The 21,625-nt window shown below is 43.4% G+C and overlaps 1 protein-coding gene across 7 annotated transcripts in view; it reads left to right on the top strand.

Annotated features, from left to right (window-relative positions):
* cmah (cytidine monophospho-N-acetylneuraminic acid hydroxylase) overlaps positions 1-21,625 on the top strand; it is a 41,492-nt gene that overhangs the window by 16,732 nt on the left and 3,135 nt on the right. For 5 of the 7 annotated variants that reach the window (XM_048975138.1, XM_048974980.1, XM_048974927.1 and 2 more), the window contains 13 exons: positions 4,226-4,428; positions 4,661-4,752; positions 5,412-5,518; positions 5,606-5,796; positions 10,597-10,677; positions 10,770-10,836; positions 11,226-11,307; positions 13,305-13,442; positions 14,073-14,208; positions 14,393-14,536; positions 14,684-14,861; positions 19,701-19,817; positions 21,447-21,562. In XM_048975138.1, the coding sequence (XP_048831095.1) occupies positions 4,226-4,428; positions 4,661-4,752; positions 5,412-5,518; positions 5,606-5,796; positions 10,597-10,677; positions 10,770-10,836; positions 11,226-11,307; positions 13,305-13,442; positions 14,073-14,208; positions 14,393-14,536; positions 14,684-14,861; positions 19,701-19,817; positions 21,447-21,562 (1,652 nt within the window). The remainder of the gene's footprint in view (positions 1-4,225; positions 4,429-4,660; positions 4,753-5,411; positions 5,519-5,605; positions 5,797-10,596; positions 10,678-10,769; positions 10,837-11,225; positions 11,308-13,304; positions 13,443-14,072; positions 14,209-14,392; positions 14,537-14,683; positions 14,862-19,700; positions 19,818-21,446; positions 21,563-21,625) is intronic. The other 2 variants (XM_048975212.1, XM_048975293.1) reach the window with 2 other exon arrangements.

Below are 21,625 nucleotides of genomic sequence, written 5' to 3'. Positions count from 1 at the left end.
CTGCCATGCAAGGTGCCAACCTGCTCACCGGGAGCAATTTGGGGTTCAGTGTCTTGCTCAAGGACACTTTGATGGGGTCAGGAGGAACCAGGGCTTGAACCTGCAACCCTCCAGTTGCCGAACGAAAGCACTACCTCCTGTGCCACCATCTTCTATGTTTTTAATCAAATCTACATTTTAAATCCTGGTTTAAGCGTGGTTCTGAGGCCTGTAGGCTACGCTGAGCAGCAGGTTGCTTCCAGGTTCAAACTTTCTAAGGCACAGCACACATGAATAAGGTGAAGACACTGGGAGTGACCAGAAACCAGCCAGGTAAAGGGCGTCAGCAACTTTGTAATGCCAGAGATGACTGTCAGCTTATCCGACAGTGCCCCATAAAGCAGTAGATGCCCTCAAGGGACCTTCTAAAGGAATGGGAAGCATTAAGTGCAGCTGTAAATCGCCGTGCTATATATAATTAATGGAGACACACCCAGAAATTGGGAAATAAGTAAAACAAAAAATTGTGCTGTGGTTTCTTATTTTCTCCGCGGCTGTGTTTAGTACTATCTATCGATTTGCATTGGCTCCTGCATTGCATTGGCTCCTGTCTCGCAAGCCAAAATTCGTTAATGTTGGAGGTGTGGGGGCTTTAAAGTTTGAAGTGAGGGGTCCCGCCTAAATAAGAAAGTAATTAGGCATTTTAAAAGCTTTGGTAGATTAAACCCCAAGCGCCCGGACTACGTACTGCCACATAGATTGGTTAGATAGGCAGAGGGGTTTTCCCTTATTCCTGAGCAGCAGGCCGGGGTGTGTAGAAACGGGCAATAATTTAGACTGCAATGAACTCTTTTTGTTATAGCGTTATTTTAAATTAGTATGAGTGTGATATATGTCATTTATGCAATGAGGAAGAATTAAACAACCGTGTACCAGCCTCAGTAATGGTTTGACAAACAACCGAGCCACTAATGTAATAAACAAGGAATAAAAACAATTTACTTGTATTTTGTTAGTTTATTTTAAATGAGCTGGTCAGCATTATTTAATTGCTTTAACTAGTGAACGATATTTAGCAACATACATCAATAAACAAATGTTACACTAATACCTTACTTTAAGGGGTGAAAAAACATTAATCGTGGTTGTTAAGGGGTATGCTGAATGCGCTGTGTGTAGGAACGAACAGCGGCTCAAGAATTTAGGCTGCAATGAACTCTTTTTCCGGTTCGACATGCAATACTTGGCAATGCAGTTGGGGGGGCGGGGGTACCATATCGCTGAGCAGCAGGCCGGGTGTGTAGAAACGGGCAATAATTTAGACTGCAATGAACTCTTTTTGCTATAGCGTTATTTTAAATTAGTATGAGTGTGATATATGTCATTTATGCAATGAGGAAGAATTAAACAACCGTGTACCAGCCTCAGTAATGGTTCTACAAACAGCCGAGCCACTAATGTGCTAAACAAAGAATAAAAAACCGTTATTTAGCCCTGCTCATAATGATTACGTATAAAATATATAAAAGTTTAAGGATTAAAGCACACGACAAACAGCCGCGCCACTAATGTCGTAAACAAGGAATAAAAACCGATAATTAACCCAAATTATAATCCATCCATACATCCATTTTCCAAACCGCTTATCCTACTGGGTCGCGGGGGGTCCAGAGCCTATCCCGGAAGCAATGGGCACAAGGCAGGGCCAAATTATAATGACTAAGTATAAAAATAAATAAGTTTGAGGACTAAAGCAGTCGACAAACTGTGACACTAGCCCCGTTATTAATGAATAAAACAGTTTAACAGTTATTTCAATGTGGCTAAAGTCAGGGGCGCCGCTAAGGGGGGGAAAGTTGGGACAATTCTAAGGGCCCACGCCCTTTAGGGGCCCCCAGAGATCTGAATGGGTGTGGTAGGGGGGCCCAACCTCATATTTTGTCATAGGGCCCAAAATTGCTAGCGGCGCCCCTGGCTAAAGTACACGTACATGATTATTTAATACGTGTAATATATAAGAAATAGGGGGGCAAAAGCGCATTTTAAAAACTGGCCATAACTCGACCGATGGTAAAGACGGGTCGCTAGCGCCACTAAGAAGAAATCAAGAACACGACAAAGGAGGTGTACCTTTGTTAGGAACGATCTCAGTGATGAGCCGGGCACCGGGGGGGATTGGTACAGATCCCTCTCCAACGGCAAATCTCACAAATACGCGAAACATTCGTGAGAAATTTATGCGCCAATATCATGCATATTATGCGTATAATATTATAGAATATTAACTTGTGACGTGATAATTTTATCTCGAATTCTTGTGTATTAAATCTCATTATTGTGGGAATCATAACACACAAAAATATCTGGTACAATTAGGGTTTTGCCACATCTGAGGGAGGGCGCGTGGGCGGGGTGATGCACTCCCTGACATACACGCACTCGCACTGCCACTGGCCCTGGACTCTGCCTCCTTTCCCTGCTGCTCTCCCTGTCTATATATTGAATATAGATGTTTAGGCAAAAATACACAGTATTTTAATTTAGCCTAAATTATCTTTTTAATCTATTTCATTAACTGAATACTAAATAATCCTCACCTCTTTTTCCATTTGTACTTATCCCTGTTTGCTCCCTGCAAAAGTGCCTTCTGTCACTCGACGAACGCTTTGAACTCCAAGCAGGACAATTTAAAGTTCAGTCTGATCTGGAGTTCAGCTTTGACTAACCCTACTGACATCCTGTGCGTTTTGTCGGACCACAATCTTCCATGTGACTAAATACACACTCAGCATACGCTTTGCTGACGGGAACTGACAAAACGAACGATACCACTTTCAGCAATTCTGTCGCTGTTTTCTCCCTCTTGAAAAAAATGCCCATATTTTGTCAGGGGTCAGCTCTTCTGGAATGCTTTCAAACACATCGTTCAGTACAGTGTAGTTCTGATACAGCTTGTCAACGTCAGAGTCCTTCAGTTTAATTTTCTCTTCATTTTCACAGCTAATTCTTCGAGCGCATTCCATTCAATTGGAGCGCTCAGTCGCAGGCAGGTGGAGTTGTATGTTATCGGGTCATCAAAATCAAAGTTAGCTTCTAGATATTGAACACCTCCAAGAAAGTCAGTTTCTTCTCTTGCGCTCAGTTTTCACAATGCCTGTCTTGTCTTGCTACCATAACACTTGTCTGAGCGACGCAGAGATTAATTGGCTCATCACCCCAAGAACACCCAGTAAGCTAACGTTTTCATTTCCCAAATTTCGAAATGCGCTGTCAAATTTCTGCATCACGTTATACATAAGGAATCGGATGCACGCTGACACTGTCACGTCATCGCCGCTTTCCGCAGCATCGCCGTTCTCCACCTCTTTCTCCTTTTCCTCTCCATCATTCCTCTCCTTTTCCTGCCTCTCCCCATAGATATTTCCTCTTGCTCTATGAGGTAAGAAAAATATTCTATAAGATTGGAATAAACTGGTATTGAATGTTTCATTACAATGCTGTGTAAATATATCATACAAATGTATATTACCATTATATTTAATTAGTGTGCTCCTTTTTCTGAGATATAATTATATAGTCTCATTCGCTTGCTCCATATATATATTGCTCCAAGCTTATCCGGAAGCATTGCTTTCTTTTGGTTGCTTTGTGCGTTATAAGGAATCTCATTTATTTTGTTGAACAATAGTATTTATTGTCTTTCTTTATGCTAAACATCAAAAAAATAAAAAAAAATCTTCCAGGAACTGAGTTTGTAATCAACAAGTACTTACAAATACCGGCTGCATCATATGTGCTTGAGTTAAAAATATTGTAGCAAAGGTTATATATATGTGAGTACAAAATTGAAAGGCAGTGTTTATCTTTGCGGCAAACAGACGGATAGCTGGTAAGACTTGCAGGAGTGAAAAACAGAATCAGTAGAAGTCTGGATGCTCTTTCTAGGGCATTGCTGTGAGGACACACCCTTCAGTAGCTTTCGTTACAATATATAATCCAAAAATAAAAATAGGAAAAAAGATAAAGATCCAATAAAAGTGTTATTTACTGGGCTTGACATGGTTATTTAAGTGCTGCTCGGTGGCTAACATAAAACAGGGAATGTAATATGCTGCAGCAGTTGGCTAAAACTCACGTAGACCCAAAATGAACAGCAGAATTGTGTTCCACGGCATGTTCCCCAAATGTCATTATTAAATCATGAGCTGTGCACTGACTAGTGTCCTTTGTCTTGCTTCTATCCAAGATGGCTCAGTGCCAAAAAACCATCCTCTCCCTAACTGCAGAAGAAGTTCTTGCGCTGAAACAGGGCATCAACTTTAAGAAGAGCCGGGAGGAAGGGAAATGTTACATCATTTACAAGGATGACCATGGCCTCAGGGCTTGCAGGAACCAGTGCAAACACCAAGGAGGACTCTTCATTAAAGACATAGAGGATATTGATGGCAAGTACGTAGCAACAGATGGGCGAAAGAATCAAAACATAAACATAGTGTTTATTAACTCCAATTTAGATTTGATTTTAATCAACATTTCATTTAGTGGGGCAAATTCACGCTCTAGTTCTCTGGAACAGATTAACTGACATTTTGATTAATCAATACCAATGGCGATTTTTCTAACTGAGTGTTACCTAATTGGTTTGCGTGTGTCCTGGTTTGTATCCACTCCCCACAAACAGAACAGTTCGATGTACGAAGCACAACTGGAAGCTGAATGTCTCCACAATGCGATATGTGAATCCCCCAGATTGCTTTGACCAGGATGAGCTTGGTAACATAACTTCCCTTTACAATATATCTTCCATTTTATCTGTGATCAACTGTTAATTGATTTGCATATTTAGGGGATGACTTACAAGACTTAAGTTCAGAAGAAGAACAATTAGGCATCTGTCAGTAATGGGGTCAGTGATATGAACTTATGAGCTGGTACAGTCTCCTACCAGACCGTTACTGTGGCTCACTAATCTCTATTTACCTTTGTGGAGATATGTTCAAGTGAGATATAATAATCCAAATGTATAGACCAACTGAATATCAGTTGGGCTTAAACCAAATGTGTCAAATACACATCCTTGAGCTAGTATGAAGCAAGAGGAACTGCAGTCATTTAGTAAATATGAATGGGTTGGCACAGTCCCAGAACATGTACAAACAGAGGCTGGTAGTATTTGTGTTGCAGATGGTGCAGTGAAGCATGCAACCTCGGCCATTTTATACTTTAATATGGTGTGAAATATGCCTCCACATACACATCTTAAGTTACTTAGCTAGATTTTACGAAGTTACATTCAGGTTGGGCTATATTCCTATAACTACTTCATTATATACTTTGAAAGTGTGATTCCTGGGTTAATTATTATATTCTGTGATCAGGATTTTGCTGCATGAATTTTAATATGTGATAGGTATTTGCTATGTAATACACAGATATAATTTGGGTGGATGGAGGTATCGAGCTGGTTGAACTGAACCCCACAGATCCTTGGCTTAGTGACCCCAAGATGCCAGAGGAGCTCCTGCCTGGAGAAGTGACTGTAAATAATGCCTGCAGTGATAAAATTACCGTATTGACCAATTTGGGTATGGTGTGGCTTGACTCTTATGCTGTTTTTCTCTTACAGATAACATACATGACCCATGCGTGCATGGAGCTAAAATTTGGGGGCAAAACGATGTACTTTGACCCCTGGCTTACTGGCCCAGCATTTGCCAGGGGTTGGTGGCTTCTTCACAAACCTCCAGAAGACGCCATTGAGAGGCTCTGCCAGGCTGATGCCATCTACATCAGCCACATGCACTCTGACCATCTAAGGTGAGGAGCACTTTATCAAACTTGAGTTATATGGGTTCACAGATTGGCTGTGTAGGTGGTAGGTGGAGAGCATCGGTTATAACAGCTGCTAAGTGTTATATGAGCTAGAACCCCTTTCTTTATTACTTACTGAAATAATCTTGATGAAATCTTCTCGCATGAAATTCAGTGAGGAACTCTGAAACACATGCCGAAAACCTCACAATAAGTTTCGAAGTGAGTCTTTATTACTTTTCTCCAGAGCTGTCCATGAGTCTCAGAATCTGAGTCTGAAGTCTTTGAGTTAAAGTCCAATTCAAGTTTGAAGCCTGTGAGGGGTGAGTCAGAGTAAAGTCTGAAGCCTGTGAGGGATGAGTCAGAGTAACAAATAATGCACTAGCATAAAGGTTTGATTAACAGAAGGAGGACCCTGAAACATGACTTGAAGTGATACTTTTTTACATTCCAGACAAAACCGTTATACCCTGGAAATAATGCACTGAAATGCAGGGTTCAAAGCTTAACATCCCCCTGATCACAGGACAGGAGAGACATCCATTCTGGACCTGTAATTGGACTCACACACGTACACCCTCAGTATACCTAAGCCAGGTGATCCTACGCTGCATACACAACAGGAATTGAAGACCACCACCACCAGCGAAGGAAGACTCAACTTAGGTGGCACTAGGCCGCTACACCTGAAATATAGATAAAAACAAAGGTTTAAGATCACATTCGCCTCCCTACGCCTTGTACTTGTAATTAAACCCCCCCGACACACACAGGAACAGAAATACACAACAAATCAAGAAACACCCCGGGTCTCAGGGCAAATCATATAGAAAAAAAAAAAACGGACAAAGCAAAATGACATACAAAACAATATGAAACAGAATTACTCGAGAGAGTTCACGTCGGTCATTATAACTGTGGTTTATGTGACACCACAGGCTAATGCTAAGCCAGCCATGGAGAAGTTACAACGCTCCATTAACCAGCATCTTACGGTGCACCCAGACTGTGTTGTAATTGCAGTGGGAGACTTTAACCACTCAAACCTGAAGTCTTTCCTGCCCGGAATATATAAAAACGATGGAAAATAACATTTTGGACCAAGTCTACACCAACATTCCAGAGACCTACAAAGCCACTCCTCTGCCACAAATTGGACTTTCCAGATCATCTCTCTCTGTCCCTGATACCTGCTTACAAACCTCTAATCAATGGAGATCAACAGTTAAAACAATTCAGGTGTGGACTGAGGAAGCCACCGTAGCCCTACAGGACTGCTTTGACAACACGGGTTGGGGAAAATTTGCAGAGGGAGCAGACCTAGAGGGTCACACAGCTGCTGTGCTCTCTTACATCAGCTCCTGCGCTGGGAACGTTACCACGACAAAGACTATTCAAGTGTTCCCAAACCAGAAGCCGAGGCTCAACAGCGAGGTGCACGCCCTGCTCAGAGCACGAGATGCTGCCTTTAAGTCAGGAGATCAGCAGGCTGACAAAGAGGCACGTCGGTCTCTGCTGAAAGGCATCAAAAAGGCCAAGCGCAGGCACAAACAGTGCATCGAGGATCACTTTGTTAGCAACAACTCCAGGCATATGTGGCGGGGGATCAAGGCACTTACTGGCTGCAAAGACAGCCACATACCAGCAGACTCCGCGGACAGCACCCTACCTGACACCCTAAATCGGTTCTTTGCCCGCATCCACCAACACAATAGCATGGCCCACACTCATCCTGCTCGTCCTGCTCTTCCAAAAAGGGTCGACACCCCCTTCCAGCTGCAGCAGCATCAGGTCAGAACCATCTTGCGCAGAGGAAAGCAGCTGGTCCAGATGGAGTTACAGGGCCTTAAGGCATGTGCAGACCAGTTCGCAGAGGTTTTCACAACCATCTTCAACCTCTCGCCACTGCAGTCTGTAATTCCGACCTGCCTTAAATCAGCCACTGTTTTTCCACTGCCCAAGAAGAAGAGCGCAGTGAGCTGCCTGAATGATTACCGCCCAGCTGCTTTAATTCCCATCATCACTAAGTGCTTGGAAATACTCATCATGCCCTACATTAAGGCTGCTATTGCAGTTGACACTGATATACATTAGTTTGCATACAGGGCAAACAAGTCGACAGAGGATGCCATAATAGCAGCTCTCCACACAGCCCTCCAACATCTGGACAACAGCAACACCTATGTGAGGATGCTGTTTGTGGACTTCAGCTCCGCCTTTAATACAGTTCGACCCCACAAGCTGGTTCAAGAGCTGAGCAACCTGGGCCTCAGCAGCTCACTGTGCACCTAGATAATGGACTTCCTCAGCAACAGACCCCAGAAGGTGAGGATGGGAGACCACATCTCCTCCACTCTCATCCTGAACATGGGCACGCCGCAGGGGTGTGTCCTCAGTCCCCTCCTCTATTCCCTTTTCACTTTCAACTGTTCTCCCATTCACACCAGCAACAGCAACTTGCTGATACCACCACCATTGTAGGACTGATTGACAACAACGACGAATCAGCCTACAGGGAGGAGGTCCAGCAGCCAAGGCAATGGTGTGACAGTAATAACCTGGAACTGAATACATCCAAAACCAAGGAGATGATAGTGGACTTCAGGAGAGCCAATCGGGCTGAGCACTCTGCCCTCTACATCAACGGGCAAGAGGTAGCTTCAAGTTCCTAGGAGTCCACATATCTGCCGACCTCACCAGGTCCACAAACATCTCTCACTAGGTGGGGAAGGCACAACAAAGAATGTACTTCCTCAGGAAGATGCGTCAGGCCCACCTCCCCCAAAAGCTGCTGACCAAATTTTACCGCTCGACCATCGAGAGCCTCCTGACCTACTGATGCACAGTGTGGTTCAGTAGCTGCACTGAGGAAGACAGGAAGAACCTGCAGCGGGTGGTAAGGGCGGCAGAGCGGGTAATCAGAATGGTGCTACCCCCCCCAACGATATTTACACTGTCAGACTCCACCGGAGAGCCAGGAAAATCATCAGACTCCTCACACCCTGGACACTGTCTTTTCTCCCCCCCCCCCTCCCCTCTGGCAGACGCTACAGGTCAATTAGAGCAAGAACAAAGAGACTGAACAAAAGCTTTTACCCACAGGCAGTCAAATGCGCCCATCCCCCACCCCCTGAATGGCTGTTTCTGTGAAACAGTATCCACCCCCCTCCGAATAACTGTCTTCTATACGGACTAACATACTGCACTCATTGTATAATAGGATGGCGGTCTCTTTTTATTCTTATATAAACATATCTTATCTTATCTTATCTTATCTTATCTTATCTTATCTTATCTTATCTTATCTTATCTTATCTTATCACAAATAATCCAAAAGAAACTTCAGGCTACCCAACCAAAAGAAAATATATCCCAAGTCACCCCATGGTCTAGGGAAATCCAAATATCACTCGTCTACACAGGACTGCTCCCCACACCAAACCCGATCAACGCTGGGTGACCCAACGCACACTGATCACCCCCAGGGTACCATCACTGCGACAAAACAGCAGTGATGTGCTGCTCCCAGGGAGAACCCTCGAACATATTACCACAGTCAGACATCACGCATAATAAACATTATTTTTATTTTGCATTAACTAGATAAGTGATCTGAGAGGACGGGGAAAAAATGGTCCAGAACAGAATTTTTCAGCTTCTTATTAAATTATGAAAGACTCTTAATGTTCATAAGTCTTTATCCAGGAGTCTGAAGTCAATTAGAAACAATGAAGTCGGTATTGATGTGTGACTCAGTAATTCCAGTAAAAGTCAACAACTAGAGTGCCTGTTTCTGCCTTTCTCAAGGTAAATCACATCAAACACCAACAGCTACATTGTCTTACTGTAAAAAGGATGTCTTGGCCTTCCCATGTCAGGGTAGATGGACAAATGATTTTTGGTCAACATGACATCAACTACACTCAGAGATGGTGGTATGGCGATCAGTCTGAAGCCAGCATGTCTGGTGGCGGGAGTCCAGGGTTAAGACTACGCACTGCCTCAGAGCCCAATAGTGATGCACCTTGTGTTTCCTGCTGACTATGGGATTCAAACCAGCAAGCTTTTGATCACAAGCACAGAGGTCCCACCCATTTGCTACAGACAGTCTGCACAGGTCTACCCCTTCAATGCAATAGAGCAGCATCCAGAAATTCCCCTGCCTGGATAATTGGTTGGAAAATGGGAGGATTTTCAGTATAGCTATATCTGTGATGCTATGTGATCGATTACGGGGATGTTAGATTTGTGGTGGCAGGGAGGTTAGGTTTTGTAAGCATGCATAACCAAACCATACCCTTGATTCCTCGCTCCTAAGACGTGATAAGTGCTCCAGGTGGCTTTGCACTTTTTACCTGTGCTTGGTCGGTTCCCGATTTGACTGCGGTGGTTGGCAGTGTGATTTTGTCATTGGGTCCTTGAACAAGTCGCTCAAGGGACAGACTGACTCTGCTTTCAATCTTGTATGTCGCTTTGGATAAAAGCATTTGCCATATTAAGGTGAAGAAGAGAAGTGAAGTTTGGTAGAACAACTGGAGGAGGGACGACTACTAGATCTCAACAACAACCAGCCCTAACTTTGACCATAGGCCAATTGTTTTTTTTTTTTAATTTTCCATCTCCTGACTCTGCTTCCATCTATTTATTTATTTGTTGTAAGTCTGGTTTTAATAAACCTGTAGGATTGTCACATTATTTGCTTGCTTCTGAGCTTGAGTCCCGTGACAGTTTCAGACTTACTGGTACGATTATTCTAGCAGAGTATTTTGACCAAGGTAGAGCATTAACCTGTTGTTTTGGTTTCAGCTACCCCACCTTAAAAATGCTGGCAGCCCATCGACCAGACGTGCCTATTTATGTAGGAGACACTTCTCGGCCCGTCTTCTGGTGCGTATAAAAAGGAGTCTCCACACTCCAGTTATTTGCTGACTCTTAGATTTTGTTGTGTGTGAAATGCCTTCCTTTGTCCTCATGAACAGGTCCCTTGACAAGAGCGGCGTGCAGTTGACAAACATCAATGTCATTCCCTTTGGGGTCTGGAGAAACGTAAGTAGCTGGGGCATTTCCACATTTATCTGCTGCATCAACATTAATCTTAAGCCAAGAAAAGTCCTTTAAGGTCATTCAAAAGCCAAGACAGGAATAATATTTACATTTCCCAAACTAGCTCACACCATTTTTTTTGTGGTTTTTGAAATGAGACTGCCAATGACCTAAAGTCAGGCATCCTCATCATGTTACGGTACAGGGAACTAAAACTCGCTCCATCCTCAAAATACAGTGGAGCACTTTCATTAAATTCCCAAAATTCACAGAAAAGTTCATAAAAATTTTCCCAAAACCATGTCCCAGGGACTGAACTGGTTTTGCTCTTGAAGTGATAAGTGGACTATATCCTGTTTTGCCTTATATATTTATTATCTTATTTTGTTTAGATTGACGAGCACCTGCGGTTCATGATTATGATGGATGGCGTGCACCCTGAAATGGACACCTGCATTATTGTGCAATACAAAGGTGCTTACATTCATACATAATCATCATAATATTCATTTAAAAAGACATGGTTCCATCCTGCCCGCCGTGTCTGCCTAACACGCTTGTCTACTCCCTGGCATGTCCCTGATGAGCCACACCTGTTTGTTTGTTGTCTTAAATCTTAGTACGTATTTATACGTAAATCTTAAGTATTTTGTTTTGATATCCCCAGTCCTATCATTGATGTCGCTACTCCTGTCTCCCCATGTCCTTTCCTGTACCAGTCCTCCCATTTTGACCCCTCGCAGTCATACTTCTTTTCCAACCCCTGTTCAATTCTGTTCAGTTTTTATTTCAATAAACCTTCCCTTTGTTTGCCCAAATGCCAGCCTTTTAGTCCTTCGACCCGCGTGTCAAGACAATTATTCTTATTCTAATTATTCTTATTATTCTTCTCATCATGACATAAGTCCATTTAGTCAGTATCCTGTAAAGCACTGGCAGCTTGTCCAGGGCCATCCCTGGTTGGGTCCTTGGCATTGGAATATGCATGTGTTCTCCTCTTCAAAGTCAGAAATGTAATGAGCCAGACCTTCTAAGTGATAGGATTTCTCCAGGCTCTTTGTGGAAGTACAACTTTTTTGGCCCAAGGAGGTCAGCGTGGCCACCTTTGTTCTTGTTATGGTTCTTGTTATGGTTCTTGTTATGGTTCTTGTTATGGTTCTTGTTATGGTTCTTGTTATGGTTCTTGTTATGGTTCTTGTTATGGTGAAGCGAGGCTGAGGCAGCAGAGGCTGCATGGAGCATCATAAAATTAACTTGGGAATATGGAGCTGGGCTCCACAGTCATTTATTTAATGGCTGCGGAGATGGTGCTATGGAAGAAAAATTGAAAGTGAGGTGAGGTAGGGTGGGTTGTGGGATTGTTATTCTGTCCTAGGTCTGAGGCACGAAGATACTGATCTTGTGGACGTGTGAACATGCATGTGTGCACCTGGAACGGTTAGGAAGTGTCAGATTAGAGAGTCAGATCTGCAGGTTGAGAGTAAGAGATTATTAAAGATTCCTTACACCCTGCAAACTGTCTGTTCCGCATGCTGAACTTCCACTGCCTAATATCCAGGACAGGGAGACAAAGGAAGAGTTTTTTTCGCCAGACCATAAGGCTTCCCAACTCAAACTAATGCTAGTCCTTCTGCACACTTATGTATGTTTGCACTCAATTCACTGCACATGTTCACATTGCTGTACAAATAACTTTAGTCTGTACATCATCTCAGCATTGCACTATATTTAGATTGCATATTTGGATTGTATATTTAGATTTTGACAGCAAACAGTAAATATGTATGTGAAACTGGGAGGGGAGAATCTTGGTTGTGATAGCTTGAGTAATGTTACGACAATCAATGTGTAACAGCGGATTAGGTAATCAAATAGTAGATTAGGTGATTATGTACATATAGAGTAAACAATGGCAGGGGCTCTTGAGAAGTCACACGCTAACCAATCCTGTTAAATAGGACCATGTAAGGGAGCACCCAACGTAGGACAACTGAGTTTTCTGGGGTTTTTTTTGGGGGGGGTGGTACAACCTACTTATAGTTCATCCCATTGATTATGGTTGAAATTCAGGCAAATGGTGCTTCTGGTTAACATTAACTGGGGAACACGTACAATTATCAAAGCTATATTACTTGTTCTTTTACTTTACATTAATTATCTTGTTCTATATTACTTTGCATTGTATTTATAATTTTTTAAAAATAAAGGTGGAAGAACACTTCATTTTGTTTTTATAATGTGGGATCTTGGGCCGAAATATATTTAAAATTTATGTAGACTTTTCTCTTGCTCTGTATACTTCTCAAAAAAGCTGCAGAATTAATTAACAAGAACAGTACAGTAGTCTGGTGTCTCTGCTAAAGTCATTATGTTAACAGAATTCTTACATGTTATAGTTTCCCGAGCAAAAGTAGCCAAATCTGATTAAATGCTTTCATTTAAAGCCGTTAATCCAGGTAATTTCACTTTAGGTCACATGATCCTGAACACTGTGGACTGCACACGGCCGAACGGGGGAAGGCTGCCTGAGAATGTGGCCCTAATGATGAGTGACTTTGCTGGTGGGGCCTCAGGCTTCCCCATGAGCTTCACTGGAGGCAGATACACAGGTGGGGGGGGGCTGCTGTTATTTACCCAGGCCTCAAAACTCCACCAGTGTCCACCACTCCCTTATATATTTGCTTATCCCTCCGTTTCTCAACCCAGTCCTTGGAGATCCCCAGCCAGTCTACATTTTTGCTCTCTCCCAGGTCCAACACAGGGTACAGACACAGTCACACACACTAAGGGCAGCTTAAAGACACCAATTCACGTAACTGCATGATTTTGGGGAAAAATCTCTAAGGTTCTCTAAGGAAACCTGTAAAACATGGGAAGAATTTGCAAACTCCACACGTAGAGCTGGGCGTGGAAGACAGGTGCATTTAATAGTTACATCAGTGAACTCTGTAGTTACAGAGTAATATACCTTCCCGTATTTTTAAAAATATGTCTTTACTAGTGAATGTGGATTTCGCATGTTCTCCTGTGTTATGTGGGTGTCCTCTAGGTGCCATTACGTGAATTGGTTTCTAAATTGATGGTGTGTGGATATCAGTCTATCTGGCAGGTATCCCATTTTGGGTGTGACCTGTGCATCTTGCCATGAGGTCTTGAATCCCACTCCCGTGACCCTGACCTAGCTACACCTTTGGAATATGAGTCTATGTGACACAGCCTCTTTGTGGCGGCAATTTCAGAATCATGGAAGGCCGAGTTCATTAGGAATGAAAGGAAGAAGCTCCTGAACTACAAGGCCCAGCTGGTGAAATCTTTGCAACCCAAGATCTACTGCCCTTTTGCAGGCTATTTTGTTGAAGCACATCCCTCAGACAGGTAACAACACACCGTCAAACAAAAGGCTGCAGCATACTCACTGAAATGATCAAAAATCACTGTATAACATGATACAATGCATCAAATTTGCATCTTAATGATTTATGAAAGCATGTATTAAGCTGTATTTAAACGGTATTCAGATGATGTATTACCTCAGCAGTCTGGTTCTGACCAAGCACAGGTACCTCAAGGAGACAAACTTGAAAAATAACCCAGAAGAGCTCAATTCATTGATCAACAAGCTGAGTCCTTCCACTCTTACCTGGACTCCAAAGCCAGGAGCAGTTCTAGATCTGGGCTTAGCACTGAAAAACCCCAATGACAGGTGCGTGTTCTCTTCATGTTCTGAGGTTGACATTATGATTTACCATGTGACAAACCTTGGAATTACAAGTCATCAACCGTCATCTCATTTTGCATTTGTGCCGTATCAACAATCACTGTTTGCTGTTGTTTTTTGTCATTATGACAGTAGCATGGCAATTACAGATCCTCCACCTGGTACGCAGATCTATATGGACACATGGGACTTTGACCTGTATGTGAATAACCTCAATGCAGCCATCACCGAAGATATATTTAAGCATGAGAGCTGGATCCAGTTTTACTACAGCTGGGCTGGGTTCATGGACTACGATCTGGTTGTGCGGGTGACTGCATTTCCATTGTCTGATCAGTTGATTTGCTTTGTTTGTTTTCCATTTCATGTGTTTGAATCTCTACTTTGTACCCATTGTTTCCAGGATAGGCTCTGGACCCTATATAATATAAAGCGGTATAGAACATAAATGAATGAATGAATTGTTTCTCCTTGTTTCTCCTTCTTTGACTTTCATGGTCATGTGGATTATTTAGGATTTCAGGTTAGATGCTCTAAATATTAACAGACCTATTGAAGGCTGGAGCAGTGTCTTGACGGTTAGCATTTTAGTCTCACAATTCCCAGCACACACCTTCGATTCCTGCCCCCATATCTGTGTGTGTGTTTGCACCTGTTACTCTGTGCTTCACTAGATTCTCCTTAGTGAGTGTTTGAGCAGTGTGCCCTGTGAGGGATGGCATTGTACCCTGTGCTTCACTAGATTGTCCTTAGTGAGCGTTTGAGCAGTGTGCCCTGTGAGGAATGGCATTGTACCCTGTGCTTCACTAGATTCTCCTTAGTGAGCGTTTGAGCAGTGTGCCCTGTGAGGGACTGGTATTGTACCCTGTGCTTCACTAGATTGTCCTTAGTGAGCGTTTGAGCAGTGTGCCCTGTGAGGAATGGCATTGTACCCTGTGCTTCACTAGATTCTCCTTAGTGAGCGTTTGAGCAGTGTGCCCTGTGAGGAATGGCATTGTACCCTGTGCTTCACTAGATTCTCCTTAGTGAGCGTTTGAGCAGTGTGCCCTGTGAGGGACTGGTATTGTACCCTGTGCTTCACTAGATTCTCCTTAGTGAGCGTTTGAGCAGTGTGCCCTGTGAGGGATGGCATTGTACCCTGTGCTTCACTAGATTGTCCTTAGTGAGCGTTTGAGCAGTGTGCCCTGTGAGGAATGGCATTGTACCCTGTGCTTCACTAGATTCTCCTTAGTGAGCGTTTGAGCAGTGTGCCCTGTGAGGGACTGGTATTGTACCCTGTGCTTCACTAGATTCTCCTTAGTGAGCGTTTGAGCAGTGTGCCCTGTGAGGAATGGCATTGTACCCTGTGCTTCACTAGATTCTCCTTAGTGAGCGTTTGAGCAGTGTGCCCTGTGAGGGATGGCATTGTACCCTGTGCTTCACTAGATTGTCCTTAGTGAGCGTTTGAGCAGTGTGCCCTGTGAGGAATGGCATTGTACCCTGTGCTTCACTAGATTCTCCTTAGTGAGTGTTTGAGCAGTGTGCCCTGTGAGGGACTGGTATTGTACCCTGTGCTTCACTAGATTCTCCTTAGTGAGTGTTTGAGCAGTGTGCCCTGTGAGGAATGGCATTGTACCCTGTGCTTCACTAGATTCTCCTTAGTGAGCGTTTGAGCAGTGTGCCCTGTGAGGAATGGCATTGTACCCTGTGCTTCACTAGATTGTCCTTAGTGAGCGTTTGAGCAGTGTGCCCTGTGAGGAATGGCATTGTACCCTGTGCTTCACTAGATTCTCCTTAGTGAGCGTTTGAGCAGTGTGCCCTGTGAGGGACTGGTATTGTACCCTGTGCTTCACTAGATTGTCCTTAGTGAGCGTTTGAGCAGTGTGCCCTGTGAGGGACTGGCATTGTACCCTGTGCTTCACTAGATTCTCCTTAGTGAGCGTTTGAGCAGTGTGCCCTGTGAGGGACTGGTATTGTACCCTGTGCTTCACTAGATTGTCCTTAGTGAGTGTTTGAGCAGTGTGCCCTGTGAGGGACTGGCATTGTACCCTGTGCTTCACTAGATTCTCCTTAGTGAGCGTTTGAGCAGTGTGCCCTGTGAGGGACTGGTATTGTACCCTGTGCTTCACTAGATTGTCCTTAGTGAGTGTTTGAGCAGTGTGCCCTGTGAGGAATGGCATTGTACCCTGTGCATAACTAGATTCTCCTTAGTGAGCGTTTGAGCAGTGTGCCCTGTGAGGGATGGCATTGTACCCTGTGCTTCACTAGATTGTCCTTAGTGAGCGTTTGAGCAGTGTGCCCTGTGAGGAATGGCATTGTACCCTGTGCTTCACTAGATTCTCCTTAGTGAGCGTTTGAGCAGTGTGCCCTGTGAGGGACTGGTATTGTACCCTGTGCTTCACTAGATTCTCCTTAGTGAGCGTTTGAGCAGTGTGCCCTGTGAGGAATGGCATTGTACCCTGTGCTTCACTAGATTCTCCTTAGTGAGCGTTTGAGCAGTGTGCCCTGTGAGGGATGGCATTGTACCCTGTGCTTCACTAGATTGTCCTTAGTGAGCGTTTGAGCAGTGTGCCCTGTGAGGAATGGCATTGTACCCTGTGCTTCACTAGATTCTCCTTAGTGAGCGTTTGAGCAGTGTGCCCTGTGAGGGACTGGTATTGTACCCTGTGCTTCACTAGATTCTCCTTAGTGAGCGTTTGAGCAGTGTGCCCTGTGAGGAATGGCATTGTACCCTGTGCTTCACTAGATTCTCCTTAGTGAGCGTTTGAGCAGTGTGCCCTGTGAGGAATGGCATTGTACCCTGTGCATAACTAGATTCTCCTTAGTGAGTGTTTGAGCAGTGTGCCCTGTGAGGAATGGCATTGTACCCTGTGCATAACTAGATTCTCCTTAGTGAGTGTTTGAGCAGTGTGCCCTGTGAGGGATGGCATTGTACCCTGTGCTTCACTAGATTGTCCTTAGTGAGCGTTTGAGCAGTGTGCCCTGTGAGGAATGGCATTGTACCCTGTGCTTCACTAGATTCTCCTTAGTGAGCGTTTGAGCAGTGTGCCCTGTGAGGGACTGGTATTGTACCCTGTGCTTCACTAGATTGTCCTTAGTGAGCGTTTGAGCAGTGTGCCCTGTGAGGGACTGGCATTGTACCCTGTGCTTCACTAGATTCTCCTTAGTGAGCGTTTGAGCAGTGTGCCCTGTGAGGGACTGGTATTGTACCCTGTGCTTCACTAGATTGTCCTTAGTGAGTGTTTGAGCAGTGTGCCCTGTGAGGAATGGCATTGTACCCTGTGCATAACTAGATTCTCCTTAGTGAGCGTTTGAGCAGTGTGCCCTGTGAGGAATGGCATTGTACCCTGTGCTTCACTAGATTCTCCTTAGTGAGTGTTTGAGCAGTGTGCCCTGTGAGGAATGGCATTGTACCCTGTGCTTCACTAGATTCTCCTTAGTGAGTGTTTGAGCAGTGTGCCCTGTGAGGGACTGGTATTGTACCCTGTGCTTCACTAGATTGTCCTTAGTGAGCGTTTGAGCAGTGTGCCCTGTGAGGGATGGCATTGTACCCTGTGCTTCACTAGGTTGTCCTTAGTGAGTGTTTGAGCAGTGTGCCCTGTGAGGGACTGGCATTGTACTCTGTGCTTTAAGGTTCGCTGTAACCTGTTATTAGATAAACAGCATAATAGTATCGGGGTCTGTACTGTCCAAGCCTATCCTTCGTGTCTCATTCCCGTTTGGCCAGCAGGTGTCGCTGGCCATCCTGTTCTCCACCCTGTCTCTTGTCCTTCAAGTCCTTAGTGTGTTTCCCCACCTCCCCAGACTGCTTCATAGTTCTATGTGCTGAGTATGTGGCTGTAAATCCACTGGTCAGGAGTTCAAGGCCAGCCTTCTCAGTTATTTGTATTTTTTGTGTTCTTGTTTCCCCGGTGCTTCATTTCCATTTGTTTTTCCATCTTAGTTTTCTTATTCTAGATTTGCCCTTCTTCTATTCTGGTACGGCTTTATCCCTGCCTTGTATCCCTAGTGTGTGGTTTATTTAATGGTTTTAGTGACTGCTATGCTTCCTAGTTTCTGAGTTAATCGCTCATTGTCCTGTACTTTTATTGCTTTGGTAATTTGGTTATTCTCACCTGTTCTACATCTTGTCTTATTAGTCTTGTGTCTGTACTTAAGTGATAGCCCTACTCCACTCATTTTAGTGAGTCATTGAGTTGTGTGCTACGTTACTGTGTGTTATGCTGTTGTCAGGCCTTGGCCCGGTTCCCTTTATGTTAGCTTATTGGTTATCTTTTCATTTATGAGTTTAGTTCGGAACCCTCGTGGTCCCTTTTATTTTGTGGTTGCCCTTTGTGTTCCGTTCAATAAACTCCTTTAGTCTCTGAGCTGCTAGTGGATTGTCACCTTCCTTTTTCCTGCCTGCCCTTTGCCCCGTCACTGTAACAGGAAGATGAATAGAATAGCTAGATTCTCTCTGTTACCTAAATATATCCAAATCTGTTTTACATACAGTACTCTGCAGGCAAAGAAAATGATGTTCAGATTATCCTCGTGTTGGTGTAAAGTTATGATATTATGCCTGTGAAAGTGTGTCAGCTTCGCCATTTCAGAACCTCTGCTAAAATCATCCTAGTATTTGCAGTGACTGTCCAGTGCAGCCATGTATTTTTTGACTTGGCCACCAGCACACCTCATACAGCTAGTCAGTCTGTCACTGACTTTTTAAACCAACATATTTAATTATTTAATTGAGCTATTGGTGAAATTTAACAAAATTATGGAACGGCTGAGGTGCCCCTGAGGCGAAGTTTGGGAACTGAAGCGGTGTTCATCTAGCCATCCAACTAGATATCAGAGAATACTTTTTAGAATACAGAAGAAATTATTACTAGTTTTTATTGTGTTACTGTCAATTTGCTAATGTTAAATTGTGTTTTTTTTGTTCTAAGCCAAAGTACACTTGCTACCCAGATAAACAGCTTTAAACATTTCTTTGGACTGCCTAAGACTTTTGCACAGTACTGTATATGTATGTTGTTTGAAGTCAATGTAGCATTTTTTAATGCAGTTTGCAATTTATTTGTTATACATAGAACTCTAGCAAAACAAAACCATTCTACTTTCCTATTATTCAATTATACTGCTATATAGCAATGAAGTGTTTAAAAACGTATGTCATCTGTTTCAGGTTATAGAAACGGATGAGGACTTCCAGCCATTTCCCGGTGGCTTTGACTACCTTGTGGACTTCTTGGACCTTTCTTTCCCTAAGCAGAGACCAGAGAGAGAACATGCTTATTTGGAGGTGGGTTATCATGATGCTCACTGCAAAAAAAATCTGATCGTTTACTGCAACAACCTTTTTTCTGCCACAGCACACCTTTCATAAAGTAATTATTCCACGGTATACCCTTCATTAACACATACAGACAGTCCCCAGATTGCAAATGAGGTCCGTTCCCTAAATCTGTCTTTAAGTTGAATTTGTAGGTATGTCGGAAAAATAATTATACAGTACGTAATAATAATTATATTATACAGAAATAAAAAAAGTATCTACATACCTTACTGTACTGACGGACCGGTGAAGCCCTGCAGTGCTTTCTCAAGCATCACAAAGTTGTGCGTGCGCTCATTATTATGAACCATTGTATTTAACCTGGATTTTTAATAGTAGACTTTATGGCAGTTCGTTAATAAGTGTGAGTTGTCTGCAAGTCGGATGTTCTTAACCCAAGGACTGTCTGTACGACTAACTAGGTCTTACCAATAACGCATAGCACGTTGCTGTTAACCTTTTGGTTAATGATCAAGGATGTTTTCTGAAAATTTCTTTTTCAAACATTTGTCCACGACCTTGTCTTTTTACTACATGACAGTTTGCAAATATGTCAAAAATATGTACACAAACTGGTGTCAATTGTAGGGCGGCCTTATTCTCAGCTGCATTGCATTGTGGCGTGACAAGTGTGCTTAAAGCCTATTGGACAATTAAAATAATAAAAATTAGCTTATGTACAAAGCTTTTTCTTCCACTTAAAGTACCATCAGAATTGAACTACTAATGCATAAACTTATTTTATCTCATTTCTGTTAGCGTTCATCTGTTCATGATCCCAAACATTTTGTTGCGATATTGAAATAATTTTTCCTCAAACGTTTTATTTTTCAACTATGGCCACTCCTGGGCTCCAGGCATAAATACAATTCGGATCATCTATCCATCTATTTTCCAAACCACTTATCCTACTGGGTCGCGGGGGGTCCAGAGCCTATCCCGGAAGCAACGGGCACAAGGCAGGGAACAACCCAGGATGGGGGGCCAGCCCATCGCAGGGCACACTCACATACCATTCACACACACAGGCACACCTACAGGCAATTTAGCAAGTCCAATCAGCCTCAACATGTTTTTGGACTGTGGGGGGAAACCGGAGTACCCGGAGGAAACCCCATGAGACTCGAACCTGGGTTCCAGAGGTGTGAGGCAGTAGTGCTAACCACTGCACCACCACGCCGCCCCAAATTTGGATCATATGCAGGCAAAATTTAAGCATATTCGTCAAAAATGCAGGTTGGGAATCATTTTGTCTTTATTAACGTTAGCAGTTTCAGTCATAGTCAGGTTGAATTAATTGCCATAATACGGTGTTTCTTTCATTATTCATTTTGGTGATTCTACTTTTGCTCTATATATGATCATGGATGTACAAATGTTTCAGTTTACATTCCAGAAGTGGACCAGCCATAACACCTTTTTCCAACTGATTATTGTGCCATAATGTAGCTTGACATCCAACTATCCAGAAATATTAAATACTAAATCACTTTGACTTTGAAAGGTGTATATCACCACAGTTAGCAGATAAGATGGAGTGATTTATATCTGAGCATGTAAAAGCAAATTTCAAAAGGAGTATCTTATGGCCGTCAGGTGAAGAACCGGGTTGGAGTTATCCGCCATATAGTGAGGAACGGCCTCCTCTGGGATGATCTTTACATCGGCTTCCAGAACAGGATCAGCAGAGAACCAGACGTATACCACCACCGGTGAGAACCCCGCACCCAATTTTCCACGCTCGCTCTACATTTCATCCGAGTTACCTCAACACA

This window comes from Brienomyrus brachyistius, chromosome 1, assembly GCF_023856365.1.
Source record: "Brienomyrus brachyistius isolate T26 chromosome 1, BBRACH_0.4, whole genome shotgun sequence".
NCBI lineage: Eukaryota > Metazoa > Chordata > Actinopteri > Osteoglossiformes > Mormyridae > Brienomyrus > Brienomyrus brachyistius.
Note: the sequence above shows the minus strand (reverse complement) of the source record. Positions and strands in the feature narration are given on the sequence as shown.